General features: G+C 40.0%; 2 protein-coding genes across 2 annotated transcripts; one reads left to right on the top strand and one right to left on the bottom strand.

Moving 5' to 3' along the window:
- Positions 1-2,088: 2,088 nt before the first annotated feature.
- On the top strand, positions 2,089-6,568 carry LOC120767591 (ras-interacting protein RIP3). The gene is made up of 3 exons (XM_040093739.1): positions 2,089-2,097; positions 4,010-4,306; positions 4,406-6,568. The coding sequence occupies exons 1-3, from the start codon at positions 2,089-2,091 to the stop codon at positions 5,645-5,647; spliced, it is 1,548 nt and encodes a 515-aa protein (XP_039949673.1). The 3' UTR covers positions 5,648-6,568.
- Positions 6,569-7,466: 898 nt separating this feature from the next.
- LOC120769225 lies at positions 7,467-8,055 on the bottom strand. Its single transcript, XM_040096122.1, has one exon. The coding sequence runs from the start codon at positions 8,018-8,020 to the stop codon at positions 7,523-7,525; it is 498 nt and encodes a 165-aa protein (XP_039952056.1). The 5' UTR covers positions 8,021-8,055; the 3' UTR covers positions 7,467-7,522.
- Between the last annotated feature and the right edge of the window lie 15,577 nt (positions 8,056-23,632).

Below are 23,632 nucleotides of genomic sequence, written 5' to 3'. Positions count from 1 at the left end.
TATTTTCAATATTTTTTAATAAAAAAATTAAATATTTTATAAAAATTATTTATTATTACAAAAATACATATTTTAAAAAAATTTTGTAAATTTTCGGAGGAAAATATGTAAAAATCGGTTATTACGACGTCATTTCCGGCAACCCCTCGGAAAAAAGATGCCTTCGCGTTGACAACAGAACTTTTTACGGAATCAACAAAAGTAAAACGAAATAAGTAAGTAAGGGCTAAGTTCGGGTGCAACTGAACATTTTATACTCTTACTACTTGACCTCTTACTACTCTCTCTCTTTGATACACAGAAATATAATTGTAAGCAGAAGATTTGAATTTGACTTATATACATTGACCGTTATCTTCGGTCAAAAGTCGCTATAGATACTGGTGTCCACATATTCAGTACCTGTACCAGAACAGTCCCATAAGGCCTTTTTATACCATCTTGGAGATAAATTTTAACGACTCTAGCATATTTTGTTATTGATTTATCGCGCTTCTAGTATTTTTAACAGTACCGTTATATGGTGAGTGAGCGGGGTTATCTGCCGATTTCATCCATTTTCACAAGTCGGTAGAAGTTATGGTATAATATTTGAGCTGAGAAAATTTGATTTTTGTAGCTTTGGAGGTGCATTAAAGAGAGAGAAGGACCACGCCCACTTTTTCAAAATTGATGGCAGTTTCTAGGTTTTCGGTTAATGGCGTTTGGTGGGCGTGGCAGTGGTCCGATTACGACCATCTACAACTCCGTGTTCGTGTGTACCAACTTTCATCAAGATATCTTAATTTTTACTCAAATTACAGCTTGACAAAAAAAAGCTTACAAAAATATTAAAATTTTGGGGAAAATTTCTCGATGTTTTTATTTTTTGGTTTAATGGTTTAAAAATTCCTCCATTCGAGACCTTATGAATTATATCTCGAAGATCTGTGCAAAGTTTCATTAAGGTTGGTTGAGTAGTTCGCGAGAAATCTTTACAATAGACTTTGAAAACACAGTTTCCAAAAAAATCTTGAGAATTTAGGACAATATTCTACGATATGCTAGAGATGTTCTAAACTAAAAATGACAACAACAAAGGTATATCCAAATATGTATTAGTGACCAACGAGCTCATTTAGGATACTCATCCAAAACAAAAAAAAGCAGGTAATCCATGCAAGGACCTATTTTTAGTGAAGTCAAAATTAAAGTAATATTTATCTTCAGCTGTGAATTGCTCAAGTATTCGTTCTTTGAGTTATTTACCGTAGATGATATTTCAGAAATTCGACAAGATTTGAATGAATGAAACACTTCAGGAGACTCCGCTGAATTGGAGCTGACCAACAAGCCAAACAACAACTCAACTACAGCCAACCGACAGCGCGCGCATTGCTGCCCTTCAGTCAGCCGCATTCGTGAGCGAATTTGAGACGTGCGCAAGTGAATGCCGTTGGCCGAAAAACCAAACCTCGTCACTAATGCCAAATCTTCCGCTGGTTGGAGAAGCGGCAGTGGCCAAGCGTACAACAAGGTGTGTATGTGTGAGCATGTCTGAGTGTTTGAATGTGTGAGTTTGCTTTGGACGGCGTGTCGCCTAACACAATTTGTACGTCCGGTTATTTCTGCGCCAAATGCTTTGAGGTTATTTGTAATTTTAACTTGATAAAATTTGAAAGTTCTTACTATCAGATATCAGTTATGCGACTGAAATCTTTTCGGATATTGTGTGACGTTAAGCGCCAACGACTTTTTTTGTTGCACGTTTTAGTTGTCGAAAAGCAAGCTCCATTTTATGCGACACACATCGCTGACCAAGTAACGAACTATAAAAGCTGGTGGCAAGTTTGAGAAGCCATCAAAAGTTTTATTGCATTCTCGGACAACAGTTGGGTGTGCGTCTCTTGACAAAGTGCCATTCAATAAGTGAACGTGCAACAAAGTGTGCCTCCAAGGATTGAATCTAGAGTAGCTTGTATTTTTGTGCAAGTGAAAAGAAGAAAAATAAATACATAAAAGCGATAAAAAAAGTATTGAATCTAATTTCAAGCAATTTGAAAAGTGATTTTCTAAGTGGAGAAACATAGAAACATTTCAGGATCAATAATGAAACGGGTATGTGGTAGTTAACTGGACATTCGCTGAAGAATTATTTAATGTTGATGTCAATATAACGGCATTCAGCTGTATGTTTAGAGAGAATCAAATGAAATTTCTCTCAAAAGTGAGCGAAATATAAGTTTTTGTGTAAACTGTGAAACATTAGACCTTTATTTAAAGAACCACGAACTGCAAGTAGCCCTTCTAACTTCTTTCCATATGTGAAAGAAATGACCTTCTATGCTTTCTAACACTTGACGCCTTACTTTAACTTAATTGTTTGCCAATGCAGCGCTCAAGTCGTTATCAATATTAATCCCGTAGCAGACCACATTGTCACGAAACGTTGAATGATGTGAAAGTTATTCCTCGCAATAAAAGCACATTATACCCACAAACTTGCAGGGCTCTCTTCTCTAACAGTACATGCAAAGTCCTTCATGGCAAATTGTCATTCTTTATTGCAACCGGCAAAGCTTGTGCGCCTATAAATCATTGCTGGCACACCACTTTATACACACACAATACAATACCAACAATGTGGACACTTGTCACCGGATACTCACTTACACAATTGAAGCTACTACAAGCACTGCCGTAAATATAAAGCTACAATGAAACGTATTCATAAATATTTCACAATGCAAATAGTCAAATATTGCTTTATTGAACTCGATTTCATACAATACACACACACATACGCCCCCCTTTTATGTTGCATGTACACATTGGACGATTGTTCGTCCTTTGGCGTTTTGCGCTCTTTTTGTTCTGGCTGAGTGAAATGTTGTTTGTTATTGCAAATTATTCAATTGACAACTTTATGACAACGCTTTCATAATGAATTCTTCAGCAACATGTTGCCAGGAAAATTGAATGAGGGTTGGAGAGTGGTGGCATGTTTCATGAAAATGTATTTAGCCATCATTTTGATTTATTAGAATTATTTGTATTTGATGCGCCGTTATTTTCATGAAGGACTGCTTACACTTGTAGATGCCGAAACGGAGATGCCCTGACTTCAGGCCGCCAATATTATTTTCAAATAGCTCCTTTTGTGCTCGGCTGGAAACCGGCTTCGTGAAAATATTTTTCAGCAACCCGAAGCTACATATGAAATGTTAGATACAGTTCCACATTTGCCTTAATTAAGAACACATATTTTTTGTTAGCCTTTAAACGTAAATTAATCTCAAAAAATTTTTCACAAAATACGAAACGACTTTTTCGACTACCCAATATAATAACCGAATATAACTAGAAAATCACAAAAGTCCGCTTTAAAATGAAAGTCATATTTAATTACCGTTAGTCTACTGCAATGCAGTATATTTTCCTCACCAGTGAGGCATTTTTTATGATCTTGCAACATATTTTATTCCAACTGCAAATAGAGCGACATCTACAACACCAGTGATGGCATATTAAAGGCGAACTCTGTAGCAATTTCAACACCTTCTGTATTCATACTCTTCAAGAGACTTGAGCTACGGCAAATTTTCACTAAAGGTTACTTCTACTTGCGCCGTCAGTGTGCTTGCATGCAAATACTTGCATGTATATTGGCTTGTAAGCAAATGTAATTTTGCATTCGCATGCGAGCTTCTGACAGTTTGACCATAAAATATTTACGATTTCATTAAGCTTACTCTGTTACTCACTCGTTCACTTGCACTCGGCATTCGCGTCATCAAAATGACAGTTGCTAATTTCCCTGAAGTGTTGTGAGCCACTGAAATCGCGCTCGTCATAAAACGGGGGCAAATGCGCTGTAAAAGCGAGATGTGGCAAGTACAAATTTACTTAGAAGCAAAACAAACAAATATAGTGCCACACTCAAAGTAGGCGCATTTAAATGTGAAAGTGTTCGTTAGGCACAACGCTAAATAATTTATTTTGTTGGCTCGTTATTTATCTATTCCTGCAGTTCTACTATCTTCTCTGTGTATGCTTGCTGTCGTGCAATGTGGTGCACGCCTCCTATTCTCACTTGCAAGCGATTGATTTCTCGCAGCTGCAACAGCAGCAGAAATCATCAATTACACAGCAGCAGCAGCAACAACAGGACCAACAATCGCAGGAGCAAACTGACACCACCACCGACTCATCCGAAGACTATGACAGCCACCCGCAGTACAGTTTCGCTTACGATGTGCGCGACACGCTGACCGGCGACGAAAAGCAGCAGGAGGAAAAACGGGATGGTGACCTAGTGCAAGGACAGGTAAGTGCGGTGTAGTTTTGGCCCTTTGACTAACTTAGAGAGGATTATGCGTGGATATAAACCAAAATACACCAAATCCCTTTATAAATCCCTTTTCAGTATTCGCTCGTTGAACCCGATGGCACACGCCGTGTTGTGGAGTACACCGCTGACGATATCAACGGCTTCAACGCCATAGTCTCCAAACAATTGGTGGATGAGCGCTCTCGCGCTTCCGCTTCGGCCACAGCTTCATCCTCACGGTACAACAGTTTCGAAACACTGCAATCACAAATTCAAACACAGGCCATCGCCGAAGCTCAAGCCCAGGCTGCATCTTATGCCGAGGCTCAGGCGCTCGCCGAAGCACAACTCCAAGCGCAGGCTAAGGCACATGCCGAGGCCATGGCTCAAGTACAAAGCGACGCCGAATTGCAGGCGCGCATACAGGCGGAAGCCCAGGCACGCGCTCAAGCCCAGCAACTGATGGAACAGTTTCAGCAACAGTACAAACAACAACAGCAACAACAGCAGGAACAACAGGAGCAATTAGCACAACTGCAACAGCAGCAGCAGCAACGCCAACAGCAACAACAATTGCGTACACAAACCCAACAGGCACAAGAGCGCCTGACCAACGAGCAAGCCCTACTGCTGTCGCAATCACTGCCCTCACGCACACTCGGACACAGCGTGCATGCTACTGTAGTTTCACACCCACCCACGATCTTGTCACGCACACCCAGCGGCAGCGTCTACGCCCAACAACGCGACCTAACCGCACTGAAGGAGTTGCGCGACGGTAGCGCACGACAGATCATCGAACGCACCAACCTCCCGCAGATAGTGATTACTCAACCGGCTAGCGCAACGGTACAAGCTCAAGTCATACACTCACCATTGTTATTGGACGGCAGCTCTGGCGCAACAGGCATGCGTAGCGTCATCTCTACAAAGATCACCAATGGCAGCGGCAATGGCGGACGCAGCAGCACCATTTCACTACGTGGAGATGCCGGGCGCCTGAGTGCCGCCGACCAATTGCTGAACCAGCTCGACACTGACGATGATGACACACTAACACGCAACAGCCTGCGACTGCTCAGCGGCGGCACCGGCAGCAGCGGCAGCGGTGGCAGCATCAAGGGACGCACCAACGGCGGCTTAAGTGGCAGTAGTATCGGCAGCAGCGGTCTGAGCGGTTTCGACAGCAGCAGCAGTGGCTCCGATGAACGCGGCAGTGATCGTGAGGGAAATGTATTGCGTAACGGACTAAGAAATTCGAATAGACGCTTGCAGAGCCTCTTCTCCAGCAGCGGCAGTGGTTCGAACGGAAACGGCAGTGGCAAGTCGACATGGTAAATAAAACGGGAAATCGGAAAATACAAACACAACAAAACAAAAATACTTTTAAATTCAAACGATTCTAAAACGAGAGAGAGAGAGAGTAGGACGAAAATGCAAACGAATGAGTAGAATAGACAATAATGAATGTAGAGAGAAATAGAGCGTGTTAGCGTATAACGGTAAATGTATTCAAAGAAAACTAGTGTGATCAACAGTCAGCAACGCGATTTGGCAACAGACCCTGGCTATTGTATAACGGACTATGATTTGCAGCAGCCGCCATCAGTAACGGCATTAACATAGGCTTAGAATTAGTTTGTAGACTTGTTTGCATTTTTCTCAGTAGCATTTAATTACTAACAGACTTGTGGTAGAGAACTATTTAGTTGACTTATATATGTATATATATACTTGTATTTTCGGGATTTGGGTGAATTTCAGCTATCGCTTTTCTGTCTACGCTTAACACAATTACATACTCACAGGCGCGCGCGCACTAACTCGCTCACTAACAACGCTTTTACTACGCTTTCTGCGAGAACATACGAAACGTGAACGAACAGTTAACCGTTATAAACACCCACTATACGCATGTATATAAAAACGCTTTCATTATTTCTATGTAAAATATTTATTTCCAAGCGAAAACTTTGTGATTTAGACTTACTTTATGTTGTCTGAAAATATTGTATCTATAGCTTACTCAGCCGAAGAACCTATCCGTTTAGTATTTTGATGTTTACAGAAACTATTTTATTTTCTTCTAAGTCGATTTATAAATATTTATGTACACTAAAGTGTTGTTCATGTTAACGTTATGTGACTAACCAAGCTTCATATAATTTATTCTTACTAATATTCAATTCAATGTTTTTATATTTTTGTATTCAACATGTTCTCACATTTTAAGAATCTAGATATTTAAGTGCAACTTGCAGTTTCTACATGGCATACAAAAAACACAAAAAAAATATTAATAAATGAATTTAAGTTTGCAGCGAAAATTTCCTTTATTTCATTTCAAAGTAACAGATTCAAAATTTCAGTGGTCTTCAAACATAAATGTGCATATTGTGGTTTGAACAGCTTCGATTAATAAACGACAGTTTGAATAACACTGTCAGTGAAACTACTGAGCACCGCCAAGCTATATTTGGCTTTGCAGCTCTCGAAAGCAAATGTCAATTGAACTAATTCAGCGAAATATTTGCAATATAACTGTTTTAAATCACAAACATAAATTATATAATATTTACATACCATGAAAATCGCTAATAACTGAATTGTGGTCAGTTGTGTTGTTTCTCGCTCAATTTCACAAATTTTTTTCACACACATGCTTGCAGCGCTTGCTTCTGTCAACACTCACATATTCACTCGCGGAATTTACGCTTAATAATCAACGCCCGAGGTATTATTTTATAACACGATGCTAGATAAATACCCGAACTATCGCATTTTCACTAAAAACGCTCACTTGCCACGATTTTCAAAGCGAATTCAATATTTTATTCAACACTCCCGAGCTGCGGCCTGAATTTACGTACGCGAAAAGGAAACTGACACATAACGGCGCTTTGGCAAGGAAGCGCAATGACACTTCAATGTTGCCAGACTGTTGCAGAACATGAATTTAAACGGAGGTGGATGTCTGAACTAAACCAATTATATTAAATGTATTGAATGAGCTGAGCTATTGAACATATGCAACTGAGGAACCTTAAAAAAAAAACCCAAAAAAATATACATAAATTTAACATTATATTTACATATATATGTACGCATATACATATAACAGTAACGAATATATTTATTTAAAATTTTAAATTTGTCTTTCTCTTCCTTCAAAGTGAAAATTCGCTTCCAGTTTTTCTTTCTCCGAACACATCCTCACTCCTTCGCTTTATCTGCATTGCTCTTTTTACATTCCGTTTCTGTTTCTTTTTTCTCACATTTCTCGGTTTCTGTCGCACTATTTTTTTCGCCACATTCTTCATCGCTTTCTGCAGCACTCTCTGCTTCGTATAGCACACCGCCTTCCGAATGCTTAGCCAGATTCAAAGCGACGTTCTGCAGTTCATAGAATGAGAAGCGATGGTAGGCGAAATATTCTGGGTTCTTGTAGTCTTTACATTTGTGTGCGCCTGGACCGAGTACCTCCTTCGGGTCATCCAATGCGCGATATGCGGAGAGCGGTACGAAGTCAGGTGGCACAAATGCGTCATTTTTGAAAGAATGCTTGGAGTCTGCTGGATTTGCGCTGTCTTCTGACGCTTGTGGCGGACAACACTTGTCGGCTATGTAACGTTTGAATTGCGTTGGATTCAGCGGAAGATTTCTTATTACACTCTGTGATAAATTCGTCAATTTCGAGCAGCCACGCAGCATAATTAATTGAATATTTCAGTTTATAAATGTTTTAAATAATATAAATATGTTTTTTTAATTTTTTTGGAATTTCCAAATAATATTTGAAGCTTTTTATTTGTTATTAAAAATTGAAAATAAAGATATATATATAAATATTATTGAAATAATAAAGCAAGAATATGTGATCAAATGGCAGTGATGAATTGATCAACAATTTGTAAGTTTCATACAACTTTACCGGTTTATTGAGTTGAATGTTGCCAGCTGCTGTCAAAAAATAAACAAATGCAGTTTAAGAAAGTTGCAACAGTCGGGCGGATATAGCTGTGTTGTCGATAAGGCAGTTCACGAACTGTAAATTATCTCAAACACAAACCAGTTGAATCTTCTTGTGGAGGGTTTGTATCTTTGCTAATTGGGTTGCCATATGACAACATATTCCGCAATTATCTGATTACTCATGCGAGAATAGGCTTAATGGCGATTCATACAGCAAAACTTCAATTTTTGATTTGAACAAAAGAAAATATAAATTTATTAAATATTGGTCAGTCTTTTCGTATTTCTAATCAAACTACAACTTATTTTTTTTTTAATATTTAAAACGAACTTTAATGAACCAAGTATGTACCATTTTGGTAGACCCCTTTTTCCCACTTTTCCGCTAGAGACATTATTCCATGAGAGTAAATCTTTCTGGTTTCTCGGCGAAAAACTGCGACAAGTAATTTTCACAGGCCATTGAAGCCAATTTTACTCTATTAAGGGAGTTCCCTATTGACCGAAATTAATGGTAGTCCGATGGCGCAAGGTCATATGGTGGATGCGTGAAAACTTCCCAGCCAAGCCCTCCCAGTTTTTGCCAAGTCATCAGAGATAACTGTGGTCTAGCGTTGTCCTGATGGAGGACGAAGCCCTTTCTGTTGATAGGTTCTGGCCGTTTTTTCGATTGCTTGCTTCAATCTTATTATTTGTTGACAGCAAAATGTAGAATCAATCGTTCGACCAGGCTGGAGCAGCTCATAGTGAATGATTTCTTTCCAATCCCACCAAACACTCAACATAACCTTTCGAGGCGTCAATCCTGGTTTTGCGACCATTCGTTGAGCTTCACCACGCTTGGGCCATAATCTTTTTCGCCCATTATTGTCGTATTTGATCCACTTTTCGCCTCCTGTTACCATTCGCTTCAGAAATGCTTCGATTTCATTTCATTTCAGCAAAGAATCGTCGATGTTAATTCGGTCCATTAAATTTTTCATATACAATTCATGTGTGACCCAAAGATCGAGCTTATTTTTGTAGCCAGCCTTTTTTAAATAGTTCAAAACCGTTTGATGATAAATGTTAAGTTCCTTAACGATGTCATGGCTGCTTATGTGACGTCCTGGTCAATCTCTTTCATAATTTCATCGACTTGTTCAACGATAGGTCGACCAGAGCGAGGTGCATCTTTCACATCGACATTTCCTGAACGGAAGCTAGCGAGCCATTGTTGTGTTACACGAAATGATACAACATCCTCTCATACCGATGGTATAGTGTGTTCGATTCGCTGGAAAGTAGCGCTTGGCGAATCGAAGACGGTTCGTACCCCAAAGACATACGCACACCAAACACCCTTCAAAGGTGCGTTGCTGTAAACACTCCACAATGAGAATGTTAATGTTGTCACTAAGGCGCTGCAACATGTACAGTTACTGCAATATTTATGCCCAAATAAGTGGCGGTACTCCCGTCGCTGCAAGTTACAATGGGTTTCCGTTTGCCATTTTCAACACCTCATTAACTAAGAGATAGCTCATAAAGCGCCATAAATCTAGAAAAACTTTGCATGTTCTGCTCGCGCACCCGGCGGGGTAAACAGCAGCGGCTGCCAAAAGAATTCCGTACACACCAACGAAAAGCCGAATACCCACAGATGAACACCCACACACACACAGTTGCCTATATAACTGCACGAAATAGTTGGCCAGCACTAAATATGAGTATGAACAAAGTTGTTAACGCTCGTGCCAACAGCAAGCAGCAACGTGCTAGGAACAACGTTCCGATCTAATGCGCATGCGCAGCGTCTTTGGCCGCTAGAAAACGCTTTGGTATTTCCACTTGCATCATTATGGTTCATTGACCAAAACTAAGCAAAGAATTCGCTAATTTAAATAAAAAGCTACGCGATTATGGTGGTTCCGTTGAAGCTGCGCCGAAGGCATTCAGTGCAAATAACAGTAGCGATGACTGCGACCACGGCAAAAGAGCTTGTCCGGTTTTTGCCTTAGTACAACTAACTTTTTGCTTTTTCGGCATTCCTTACTTTCCGTGAGCTGTTGGTATAGTGTTTACTTTAAATTTTAAGAGGCTTCACAGTAATGAATGAATGGGTACTATAAGCTCTGCAAAACAAAGTATGCAAAAAAATGACTCGTTTACGTCTCTGCTCTACAAAAGGAACTTTAGCTAGGACCTGGAAAACAAAAAAGAGAAGAATCGAAAATATATCTGCAGGTATTAATCAGGAATACGTCCATATTTGCTAGAGTTCATAATTTTATATAAAAAAATGTCCATGCTATAAGCTCTACCATCGCATCAAAAATCATATTTGAGAGCAAATATTTATGGGACCGTCGCAGAGGATCCGGAGGTAGGAACTTTGAACTACTGAAAAAAGATTAATTAGCAATATATAACATAGCTTTGAGATTAGTCAATGGATTAGGGTTCGATGAATGTTGAGCAGCTGACGTATTGTTGTCGGAAAACCATGTCAAGAGAACACAAAGTGAGCTGGGCATTCACACCAATATACAATGTTTAAAGATTTTACAGCTAGAAATAAACATAGAGGTGTTAAGAAATCAAGAGGAAACCTCTTAATAGCCTTAACAGCCGGCAGCGTTAATCCGGATTAACTGTGCACTTAATCAGATCCAAATTTGTAGGTGACAGACGGCAGGTATGCGAGTCTGAAACTCTCGTAAACAGCTGATTTTCATTTTTATAACAATGAAAATGGATAGAATAAATAATCCGGATTAGCGCTGCCGTCTGTCAATGCTGTAAGTGAGCCCTTTCACACCACCAAACATATTACAAAAAATTACAACTCATTTGGCTATATTTTATTTTTGCTGATTATTTGTAATTCTCGTTGGCAAATTTCAGGCAGCTGCTTCTTTCACTTCCCGAGCTGTTACCATTTTCGCTGCTGTTGCAGTTCCGCAGTTTTCGACAATTTCATGATTTTATTATTTTGGCCATATCATCGTGGGTACTTATGAACTTGCCAACGAATTTGATTTATTTTATTGTCTTAATTCCAACAAGTGGCAGATGACATCCAGACGAAGGCAAAGACCGAAAACGCCAGTAGTTTGAGGCTTCTACAGCTGCAGCGGCGCAACTAAGTCGAGCTGTCAGATGGGTGCATTATTGCCTAGATACGTCAATTTGCCTTTGTTGTTGTTTGCTCCAGCGTCTTCTCAACGTCTGTTTTTGCTATGGTCTTCTCCTGCTTTGACTTCATGCCGTTTTCTTGCTTTGGTTTTTGCAGCTTTTTCCGCTGTTTGGTCTAAGCTCGCAAGACCGCCGCGTAAGCATGTGGCATGTGGGGCTCCGCAAGTGTTCACAGTCCGTCTGTTGGCTTTCGCGTCACACAGACTGCTGTGTGAGTTTGCTGACTTCGCTGAGTTCGCTACTTGATTTGCTTCACTTTTCTGGATGGAGGGGAGAATGCAAATTATGCAAATTGCACACTAAAAAGGTGGAAAATCGTGGCTGGGAACCCAGGCGAGTGAGTAGAGAATAATTCAGCCGGGTATGCCGCGTCACAGCAAAAACAAATACAATGCGAAGTGATGAGGAGCATGCGGTGCGACCTGACGCAACTGTCGGTACGTAGATAATTTGCACCAAGTGTGAGCTGTCAGTCAGTGTCGTCTCTGCGTGCTTCTAACGAAATCCTCACACATATTCATTTTTATGGCGCAGCCGCATACAATGTTGAGCAGTTGTAAATAATTTGCAGTTGACGCATGCTCCCAGCCTCAGCACCGTCCGCGCTTCCACTTCCAAAGATCTGTTTATCGCAGTCAAAGCATTGTTTGTGTTTCGGAAGGGTGAATCAGAGTAAATAATTTATTTCATGGGAAATCCTTTGATACAATAATTACTTATGGCCACCCGGTAGAGAAATAAATTTAAATAAATAATCTTAGTATGCATTTGGCATATGAGAACTCGTACTAATAAAGGTTTATTCTTCTTCTAAACATTTGAAGGTTCGCTTGGAACCAGAACCGCTTTCGAATGCTTTCGAAAGCATTTTCAAGACCAATCCATACGATCCGAACTTCTCTTCCTTCCTCAGCCTGCCTGTCAAATAAACCATGAAAACCAGATTCCGCCAAGTCCTATTACAAAATTGGAAACATTTGGAAAATTCCCAAGCATGCTTGCAATGCAATTTGGGTATCCACAGGTCAGCCAACCCGGTGATTTACCCGACTTTATCTTGTTATGCCACTTATTTGCCACTTTTGCGCAAGCTGTGCCGGCTGTGCGCCATCAATCGGCTATGCTCCACAAATTGCCGCAATGACATCGCCAGCACGTTTTCACAAACCAAACGAGACGAAACTGCTCCAAATCTTTGGCAGCCAAGTCGCCGCGTCCAGCATTCCAAGGCAGCCAGCTTTGCGCCGCTTTGACTCACGCTTGTTTACTACTCTGCGTGATCTCTATTGCTGTTTGTTTTTGTTACTTTTGTTGTTCCTGGCTGATTAAGGGTAATTTTCGAATTTTCTCGGCTCGAACGCTGCGGCACAAAGTTGAAATTCCTAATCAAATGTACACGAAAATCTGCTGGGAAATCAGCCGCCATTTGCCCAGCATATTTGACAAAAATACACACATATACCACACATACAAAGATACATACATAGATACAACAAGATCTCAAGCGAAACATCAACTTGCAACAGTTGTGGCAGCAACTGATTTGCACGTCAGCGGCCGCCAACCGTGAAACTTATGCAAATTCGGTCCGGAATTTAAGTGCAAATATCAGCAACTTTAATTTAGTGCAGCAACACGAATTCCTGCCACAAAATGCGTGTGTGTGTGTGTCCGCATACACCACTTGAAGCTTTTTCGAGCATTTTGGAACATATTTGCGAATATTTCAGTTTTTATTCCTCATTCTATTTGCCCATATTTGAGCACTTGCCATCCATTTGCACACGCGCTCATTTTTTACTGTTACATTATCGACACACACACACAAACACACATACACTTGCGTTCGGGTTGTAGCATGTACAAGAGGCGGTGGCGCGGTGGCGCGGTCACATGCCACATAATATTGCATGGCCGTGGTGCACGCGGCCCGGCCTTTTATGGCCAGTCCGCATAATGCAACTGTAGCAGAGGCATAACGTCGCTGCCACCACCTTACAGTTGCTCTGCTGTAATTGGTAAATTGCCTGCAAAAGGAGAGACCCACCAAAAAGTCCGAAATATCTAAAATATGCGCGAGTGTCGCCGCGAATGTGTGTCTATATTGTATGTGGAACTGTCAATGAGCGCAGGCGCATGCGCGAATATACCATACACACATATATATAAGTATGTACGAATATGTATAAATTAGTGTACGTGTTCGGATTTGCGAATGTGGCATGCTGCGCTATTTTGTTGTGTATTTGCTTGTTGCATGCCAAAAGCCGAGTGATGGCAGCGCGTGCGCATGAATTATGGAAATTCGAGGCAGGTGTTCGAAAGCATATTTTCGAGAATATTTTGTTGACCAAGCGCATTTATTCGCGTACTTGGCTTAATGCCTGAGTGAATGGAAGTTGAAAGGTTTCACAGACGTGACAGAAATAGAATGGCTAAGAAAAGTATGTGGTTAGAGTTCAATATACTCACAGTTAGTCCAACAGGAAACCAATTTGAGAGATTTTTTATAGACAGCTAGCAAACGGGCATTTGACTTCATTCTGAGTTTCTTCAACGAAAAGTAGAAACTAAAGCCGCCCAACTGCTCTGTTAATTATAGTGAATTTCTGTAGATTGTTAGAAAGAACTGTTTTTGCCGATATCTGGCCCAAGAAAGACTGGCTGAACACAAGCCTCAATAAAGTAAATTCTGCTTTTCGCAGATCTCAGACTGATTTGTTGCAAGAAAAGCTACACTCTCAAGTTAACAAATAAATTTTACATATTTTTCTCATGGAAGTGAAGTTGCATTGCACAAACAGTCAGCCAAGCATTGCAGGCAAAGCGAGTACCGAGTGCTGAGCGCATTTTCTGTGAAAATAGTTTTCACACCGCGCTTTTCGAGCAAACCCCAGCAAGTGCTTTGCACAACAACAACCTAGCGGCATATTTTCCATGCTAATGCAGCGGCTGCTGTGTTAAAGTGGGCAATAATTGCACTTACGCACACACACACACAACCGAATGCATGTAATTTTTTATTGATACCGTTTACACTTGCTCATATCTACATACCGATCCGCCGTTGTACCGGAAAAGTACAGCAGGAAAGCGAAAAACCAACGCCTTCGAAGCGCTGAACAAAAACAACGCACACATACATACACATTTGAAGGCATGCGCGTTCACAACATGGGAACGTTTTGCTAGGCGCCCCAACGCCAGTGAGTCGCTGCGATTGTAAGGCCGCCTCGAAGCGCGTCATTCCGCAGCCCAACCGCTCTAGCTTGGCGGACACTGAAAAAGTTAATTATCTTTTTTTCGCAGCTTCATCTATTATGCACTGCCTACTGACAGTTGTTCATGTAAAAAAAAAAACAAAGAATCAAAGACAACACTAACAACAAGTGTACTAAAGTCCAAATTGAAGCTTCATTCACCAACTATCTTTTAGCCGCTCATCATTTTGCCTCAGTTGGTTCTTTCACTTTGCCATTATGTCTGCGTCTATTTCACTAATGTTGTTGTTGCGCGCTGCCGCTGTTAGTTTTAGTTAGCGTATTTTTGTCCGCCTGTTTCGGACTTCCTTTGTGCCTCTTTGTCTGCACTTAGCGAGACTCTTAGGCGGTTCATTGAACTGCTAATTGTAGCGTCGAGTGTGAAAGGTGATTTTTCAAGGCTTCGTAGGCCGTCGTCTATTCGCCTATTTTTCCGCTGCTTAGCCGCCATTTTAGTCGCTGAAGCGCAAACACTTCTAGAGCGTATAACTAAGCGCGCCGCGCGGCCTTGCGCTGGTGTGTGTGTCTGCTGTGCTGCTTATCGCTCCAGGGATCTTACAAGCCAGCCAGCCAGTTAGAGTAGTAACTTATAATTGACGAAATGTGCGCTGCGCCGCTGTTCCTCCTAATTGTGCTAATTGAATTAAAACGAAAGACTTGAGCGCGCAACTCGTCTGTTCATTTCTCATTTTTAATGATTCCATTTGCGAATGTAATGTGAAAAATTAAGAAACATTATGCTTTTTATAGTTTTAGCTGGCAGCGCGTAGAACATGGTCGCTTCAATTAAGGCGTTAACTCCGAGATTTTGATAGTTTTGGCATATGCTTGCGATTGCTCTTAATACCACGGGCTTAGAATTATGACTCAACATTTTTTTTTTCAGTGTAAACAATTAAGCGTTTGTGAGTAATCTGGTATTTCGAAAGTCGAGTACTCAGTTATTTTAATTATGTTTTAGACAAACTTCTTTATTAATATAGGGTAGTCGAAAAAGTCTTTTCGTATTTTGTCAATAGATGTCGCTGCAGTTGTATATCTTCGGTGCTACCAATCACATTGTGTCATGCCATATAGCGTTGGAAAGGTGAGATTTTAAGCTTCATTTAACCAAAAAAAAATTAAATATATAATAAACAATAAAGAAAAAAAGTATTTTCAAACACAGCTTGTCATTTTTTATTTTTCACACTTCAATATCCTCAATTTTGTGCACTAAAATTTCAATATTTCGTCGCTGGTTTCGTCAAATGTTGCTTGCGACCCGACACCATAGATGCCACTAAGAGATCACGGGAATTATATACAAAAATCCCGTGAATTCTTCCAGTGCCATTAACTGTGCCGGGATTCAACTCGACAATCACACCTTTTTATTTAAAAAAAATACTTCACACTGTCACTCACATATAAAACGAATTACTCACAGCGAATAAACAGCGTTTCGAGCGCTTAACACTAAGCACTAGCACCAGCCTAGCGCAATTTTTATTTTTATGATACGACTTTTATGCCTTGATATGCAGATGTATGCGTGTGTCCCACGATTCTACCGACAGCCACGGGCGCAAGAGCAAAAAACGCAAATTTTGCGGTCACCAACAACGCCATCGAGGAAGTTGATAATTTATATATGTGTTTAGCTTCTTTCCTCTTCTCGTTTTTTTAGTTCACTCCGCAGCGAATTTTCTTGAAGCGCGTGGGAAATAAAGACTTTGTATTATTGTAAGACTTACCTCTTGGGTCGCTTGTTATTTGCCTATGCGCTTGCATGTACTGTGCTGCTGCTGCTTCTTATTGATGATGAGAATTTTCGTCATTCACTTCCCATCTTTCGGTGGAAATAGTTGCATGTTCTGCGGTTGTTGACAGGGTGGTTGCGCTTTAGGGCGGCCATCTTCTCATGGCGGCGTTGTGTGAAGGTATTTTTCCCTTAAGAAATTTATGCAGAAGTACATAACTTAGATAAACGTCAGTGTAAAGCGGCTGAACATTCCTTTGTTATATTTGCGATATTTCTTATTATTTTATGAAGAAAATTCCCGCCCTAAGAGACTATTTAACGCACTGCAAATAACTGAAATTCCAAATATTATGAATACTCAAACTTAATTCACCTCGATGCCACCGCATCGTGGTGTGCTGAAAGCATATGAAATGTTGTCCATATATGTATGCGGCGCGTAGCGCCACTCGAGGCGTTTTCAGCTTAATTAATAACTGCCACTCTTGCACTTATTTGGGGCAGCAACTTACAGCTCAAACAATATCTATATAAACGTGGCTGACATGCACGCGCACACCTACATACGCACACGCAGGCGCAACATGCGTCCAATTGTGCGACGTCAAGAATTTTTGTTGACATAAATGCTTACAACCGCGGCGCGGCTGTTGTCACCAACTGTCGCCAACGCCACCAACAACACGCGCTGGCATTGCTACATACATCGGCCACACGGCAATTGTCTAAGGCGCCGCCGACCGCTATGCGCGCCGACTTGATCGACATCAAAGCAGCAGTGACAGCGACAGCGGCAGCAGCGCATCTTCGCTGTGTGCTGTGGTCGCAATGCCAGCGGTGTTCGCTGTTGGCTGGTGGCTGACGGCTGACGGCAGTGGTGCTCGATTGTGCCTGTGGCGCCATTGTAACACACCATTTATGGGCTTTGGTATTGCCATTGAAAGCGTCTGCAAAAGGTGACCGCAGCGTGTAGCCGAGTAGCAATAACACTAACGGCAGCATTGGCGGAAGGCAGGCAGATGCACCGTCGCCGCATTGTAGTTGCGCCATATTTGGTTGCACCTCAGCACCAATTTCATAAGACAGTGGGCGGATGGGTAGTAAACTCCTGTAGAAGGCAGACATATCGCCATTTATGTACCGTTCAAATTGGCTATTGCAAAACGTAGTAGCATAGGTGAAGTGGTAGTATTTGGTAGAATTATAAGTACTACGCTTCGAGGAGTAGTCGACTAAATTTTACACCGCTCTTGATCCCCATAATACCGACTTACTATTTACTTACTGCCTCCACTGTTTCTGTTAGGCTATCTGTAGTATTTTAACTGGTTCAATCTATGCTTTTTCAATTTTTCTTATTTCTACTTTCAATGCTTAAAAAATATCTCAGCTTAAGTTTTAGAACCTTTGTATCCTTTTTTTACTTAACTATTAAACCTTTTATTTAAAATATATTGGGTAGTCGAAAAAGACTTTTCGTATTTTCGTATAAGTTGAAGTTCGCTTAGAAATACGAAAGAACTTTTTCGACTATCCAATGTTTGACTGAACCCTAGATTTCCTAATATTCACTCAAAAATGCAATTCTAAAAAAACTCTGAGTATCCTCTTACGTCTTGCTCGATACAATCATAAAGAGTAAAAGCAAAAAGGCAACTAAAAAATTGTCACGTGCCTTCTCAGAACTCCAGTCATAAGAAATACCACTCATTTCGCCGCAAATCGAACTTAAGCCACTTGCTTCCCCATAACTGTGCATAACTGCAAATTTGAGCTAAGCAAATAGCACAGACACACTCGCATGCGTGTGATTACCCCATTTAATGGTCAGTGTTATTGCAGATCATAAAAATTAGTAAAATTACAGCTTAAATTTTGAAATGACACTCTTAAAAGACGCCAGACAGACATGGCTATTTAATCCAACGCCTTGAACTGCTTTGGCTAAAGCGATGAGCGCGCAGAGCATGTTGCAGCGGCCACTAAAAGTGCCCCCTCCAAGCAAACGCTAATGATGTGCGGCGCTGTTGGCGCACTTAATCGCTAAAAGAACAACAACAGAAAAGACCACAATCGGAGTGCGAGTGCGAGCGCGCACGCAACTGGCCTCGACGCAACGAACGCGCTCAAGCCGTTGTTGACGGCCATGATGACACGCGCAATCGGCCGCTAGCAGGCCGTAGCCAGTAGCCAGAAATGGAGATGCGCGGCCGGCGGCAGGCAGCTTCGACTCATTTGCATAATTTTATGTTGTACAGTGGTGTCTGCTGTCAGAAATGTGTTTTTATTGCTTGTTGTTTATTCATTTGTTTATTGTCAAACACATGCACATTCACGCCGTCACTCCACCGCGCGCAGGTGCTGGGAATTTAGCGGCGGTCTGGGAAAATGCTGGGGCTATTAGCAAAGTGTATTGTGCCAACACTTGTATACGAGTCTGTTAGTTGCGCTGGGATTATTAACGTGAATTGTAGCTGGCTTTGTAACTGTCGTCATGACCAGCGACGGACTACTGTTGCGCATGCGCATGTACATCATTAGGCAAACACAAATTGCATGCATTTCGCTTGTTGAACTCTTGAACTTATTTCATGTAATAAATAAAACGAAATATATGAAATAAATATAAATAAATAAAAATAAAAAAATAAATAAATAAAAATAAAAAATAGAAATCCGTAAGTATGAACCTCTAAAAATTTATGAGTGCTAAATGGTTGACTTAATAATATAGCCATAACCTGTCGTATCAGTGTTGTTGTCTTACAAAATAATTTTAATTTTGTTATGAGTTCATTTCAAACTATATTTCTGCTTCGCATCCTCATGTTGCTTTTTAAATCTCAAAGCGACTAAACTCTTTTAACAACAACAAATTTAATTTTTTTGCTTAAAAAATATATTTGCGTCCGTGTATTCGGCAGCTGTCCTTGTTTGGCAAATAATTTTATTTGTCGTCATCTTGCATCATTAACGATCGCGCATTTGCTGCTTGACACTTATTACTCGCCAGTTGTGACAGCCCAAATTTGCATTTTGATTGATGTTGGCTGGGCAACTGAGCGACTGTTTCGCTTTGTGTGGCAAATTATGCGTATGACTACACGAAGCTCACGAAACTGCCACTTCAATGGCCAATTAATGTCAGTCGATGGAGTCCGACGGTTTGGCATAAGCGATGGAACAAGTTAGCATGCGTTTCGCCAAACAAATCGCTTCAATCGGGTACTTCGGTTTCTGGTAGCCGTCAGCTGCTGTATTTTATAAATTCAAACTTATTATTTATTATTTGAATTATGATAACCAACGAAGACACTAAAATTTATTAATATTAATTAATATTAAATTTTTGTGAATTCGCATTGTTAGAAAGCCATATGATAAACTAAAGATTAAGACACGAAGTCGGCCGCCGTCAAGTCGTAAGGATTACATATGCTTCGTAAAATGTTTCTAAAACTAAGCGGAAAATTTTAGTTTGTCAATAAGTGAAAAAAATATAAAATCAAGGTTGATGCTTAAAACTACCGATAATAATCGATAAACAGTTCTTAAATGTTCATACTAAATAATATCGCTAATAATCGATAAATATTTTCTCAAAACTCGGGTTAAATATTATCACCAAACTACAAACATTGTTTGAAATTTGGCACTAAAAATATCGATATCAATCGATAAACACTTTTTTAAATGTTCACCAAAAACTATCGATAATAATCGATAAAAAATTTAAAATTTTCCTGACTTGCTCCAGCTTTTCTATAATTTTTAATATTAAAATTGACGCCAAATAATATCGATAATAGTCGATTAATACTTTTTTAAAAATTGGCAATAAATGTTATGGCCAATAATCGACAAGCATTTTGTAAAACTTTACACTTAAAACTATCGATAATTATCGATAAAAAAATTAAATTTTTCTGACTTGCTCTAGCTTTTTCTATAATTTTTACAATAAAAAGTTTTTAATTTTAAAATTGACACTAAATACTAACGATAATAATCGATAAAAAACTAAATTTTCCTATTTTGTCCCAACTTTTTCGATAATTTCTACGAAGCTCATCTGGTGTCAATAGAAATTCTGATAACAACAGTTTCTGATCCATTCACCGTAAGAGATGAAATTTGCATTAAAACAAGCAGTTCCGTGTCTCAGTTCAAGAGAAAAGAGAAAAATGTATTTACCGCTTTATCGCATTTTACGAGTTTCTAAATGCTACTAAAATGATTCTGTACAAATATTTCGTCATCTAACCGTTAGCGCGGACTCAGCTCAAAACAAGCAGATAGGATACAGTGTATGACTTTCAATCATGTGAATGCTAATTGCGCACATTCAACATTCATTTTCACGCACAAAGCACAAATATTTACGTCAATAAGTACAAAAGTGTGATCAGCTAACGCACAATCAGCTGAGCTCGCTCCGCAACAAACACAACGGCCATCAATAATACAAAATGTATGTAAATACACGAATTATAAGCCGATTTGTGTTGTACGCCAACCCGCTGTGCAGCAATAATTGCCAATAGTGGCTCGAAATTATAAGCCTATAGAAAGGCCTGGATTGCCTTTTCGCCTTTTCAACATCAAAGCAGCAGAACAAAGAATTTTTGGTGGAAAATTACTAACCAAAGCAGCACAAATTCAATGCACAATAGTCTGCGTCACGCACTTTTACTCGATTCCAATAAAGCCGATCGCAGCGAACGTGCTTTGTTTGCCAAGAAATGGTAATTGGCGTAATGCCTCATAAAGCCGTGTGATATAGTGTGTCAGCACGTTGCTGGACTTACAAACAAAGTGTGAACAATTAAAATGCGAACAATTTATGTGTTGCATATTAAATTTGTACACATTTGTACAAAATTATTAATATCAAAAAAAAAAGTTGAAGTTTGCTTAGAAATACGAAAAGACTTTTTCGACTACCCAATGTATGTAAAAAACGTGTAAGACATATGGTCGTTTCAGAAGTGTTTGCTAGCCGCTGAAGGCTTTTAGAAGATTTTGCTTCCTGTTAAGCTGATATTGGCAATTTTTTCTTTAAAAGTTTACAATTTGACACCTCAAGCCTCAACTCTAGACAGCAACTACCAACTATGTGTATATGGCAATGTAATCTTTTGAAGTTTTTTAACTATTTATGATGTAGATAAAATGAAGTAAGATAGGTTGATTGTGTTATTTTGGAATTACACCAAAAAAATTCTTAAAAATTTTGTACAAATATTCATCCAATAAAGCTCCCTTTGAAATTGAAGCCAGATAGCGCCAATATAACTTATTTGGACACAATTTTCGATTGCACTCAAATATTGATATTCAACACCTTCAGTAATTCCCAATTTACATTATTATCTACTAAAACTTGTATAAACCTTTTTCCTTTTTCTTCACCTCATGACCTGCCCATACTTTATTACAACACATAAGAACTTAAAACTTAAAAATATTATTTCAATTCCAACCAAAAACCCGATTTTTAATAAAAAAAATTAAAACAAAATTGCAAATTTGCCAGCAGAATGCAAGCGAGCTGCAATGCGGACGCACACTGACCCACATTTTCTAGTTAATTTTATGCGAACCTTTTGATCGGAGAGCGAGCATTTGGCGCATGAGGCTCAGAAGGCGAGCACAACAACATGCAGGGAAGCGCTGCGCGCATACAAAGTAGTTTATGAGCTGGAGATGAAATAAAGAAAGCTCAACCTTAAGCAAGCCACGCACGTACGAGACACACACTCACACGCAGGCAAGCAGCGCACAGCTGGTACACGCTCGTATGTACATACATATGTCTTTAGCTGTGAATTTTAATGCAGACAGTAGCTGTTATTTAGCTGCACACACAAGCACACGGCAGGCAATTATCAATGAAATTTACAACTTGCAACAGCTGCAGCAGCCACCACCGCCGTCGCCGATTCCAACAATCGTACATTGTTGCAGTGTTCGCTTTGTGGCACAATGGTCTCGCAAGCCGGCAATGAGACTGCGCGCAATAACAATTGCAAATGCAATTAGATGGAAATATTGCACGCATGCAAGCGCCTTGTTGCAATCGATCCGCAACCCAAACTCATCAACATAATTCGCAGCAGCGCCGCGACTTATGAAAGCACAACATGTGAAATTGCGACATAACGAAAGCGGTGAATTCACCAGGTAATACATGTGATTGTCTATCGGTATCTATTAGCGTGTTGCATGTCGCCTTACTGGACATCTGCGTCTGACTCGTGCCACACGCGGCGTGTGTGTGTCTGCATGTGCGCGGCAAGCGGCAAGCGACAACGCCAAGCTCATTATTGTTATTATTAGTGCATGGCAGTGCAGCACTCAAGCACTCAGTTGCAGTTGCCACAACAGTTAGCCAACAAAATCTGCAATAGTCATAAAATACAACAGTAACTCGCAACAATAACAACACCAAACAGCAACGTCTACTGCGCAACAACACGCAGTTCGGCTGCTGGTCGTCTGCTTGGCGTCATGTTTCGCTAAAACGTGCCACAATGATGCGTGATCGCACTGCCGAGTGGCAGTGAAGATGTTTCGATTCACTGAAAGACAAAAAGTTCATTTGTTATGCGTAGCAACGCAATGCTTGTTGTAACAGTTGTGCTGAAAAAGATAGCAGCGATGTATGAAAGCTCTAGTGCAGTTGGAAAATGCACTTACACACACGCAGCGGCGACTTGGGAGCTGTATTTTAGGGTTGAAGCGCCTCTGCTGCTTGCTACAGTACCGTTGACAAGGCATACTCATAAAGAGATACTGGTTAAGTACCCGTAAATATCAGTTAAGTATTCGTTTAAGTACCAGTTAAGTACCATTAGAATATCAGTTAAGTATTCGTTAAAATACCAGTTAAGTATTAAAATAACAGTAACAACCAGTAAAATACCAGTTAAGTTTGCGTTAAAATACCTGTTAAGTATCATTAGAATACCAGTTATGTAACATTGATTGATATATCTTATTTTTAATTTCGAAAACAAGCATCAAGAGTTATTCGCAGAGTGTTGAATTGAATGCCACAAAGGCATCTTTGGATCTTTCTCTTGGCTCTACAAAGTAACTCGCAAGAAATCACTAGAATTTTTTTTTCATAAAATTGTATAATTTCAACCCTTTTCTTCAAGCTGTGAC

This window comes from Bactrocera tryoni, chromosome 2, assembly GCF_016617805.1.
Source record: "Bactrocera tryoni isolate S06 chromosome 2, CSIRO_BtryS06_freeze2, whole genome shotgun sequence".
NCBI classification, from domain to species: domain Eukaryota; kingdom Metazoa; phylum Arthropoda; class Insecta; order Diptera; family Tephritidae; genus Bactrocera; species Bactrocera tryoni.
Note: the sequence above shows the minus strand (reverse complement) of the source record. Positions and strands in the feature narration are given on the sequence as shown.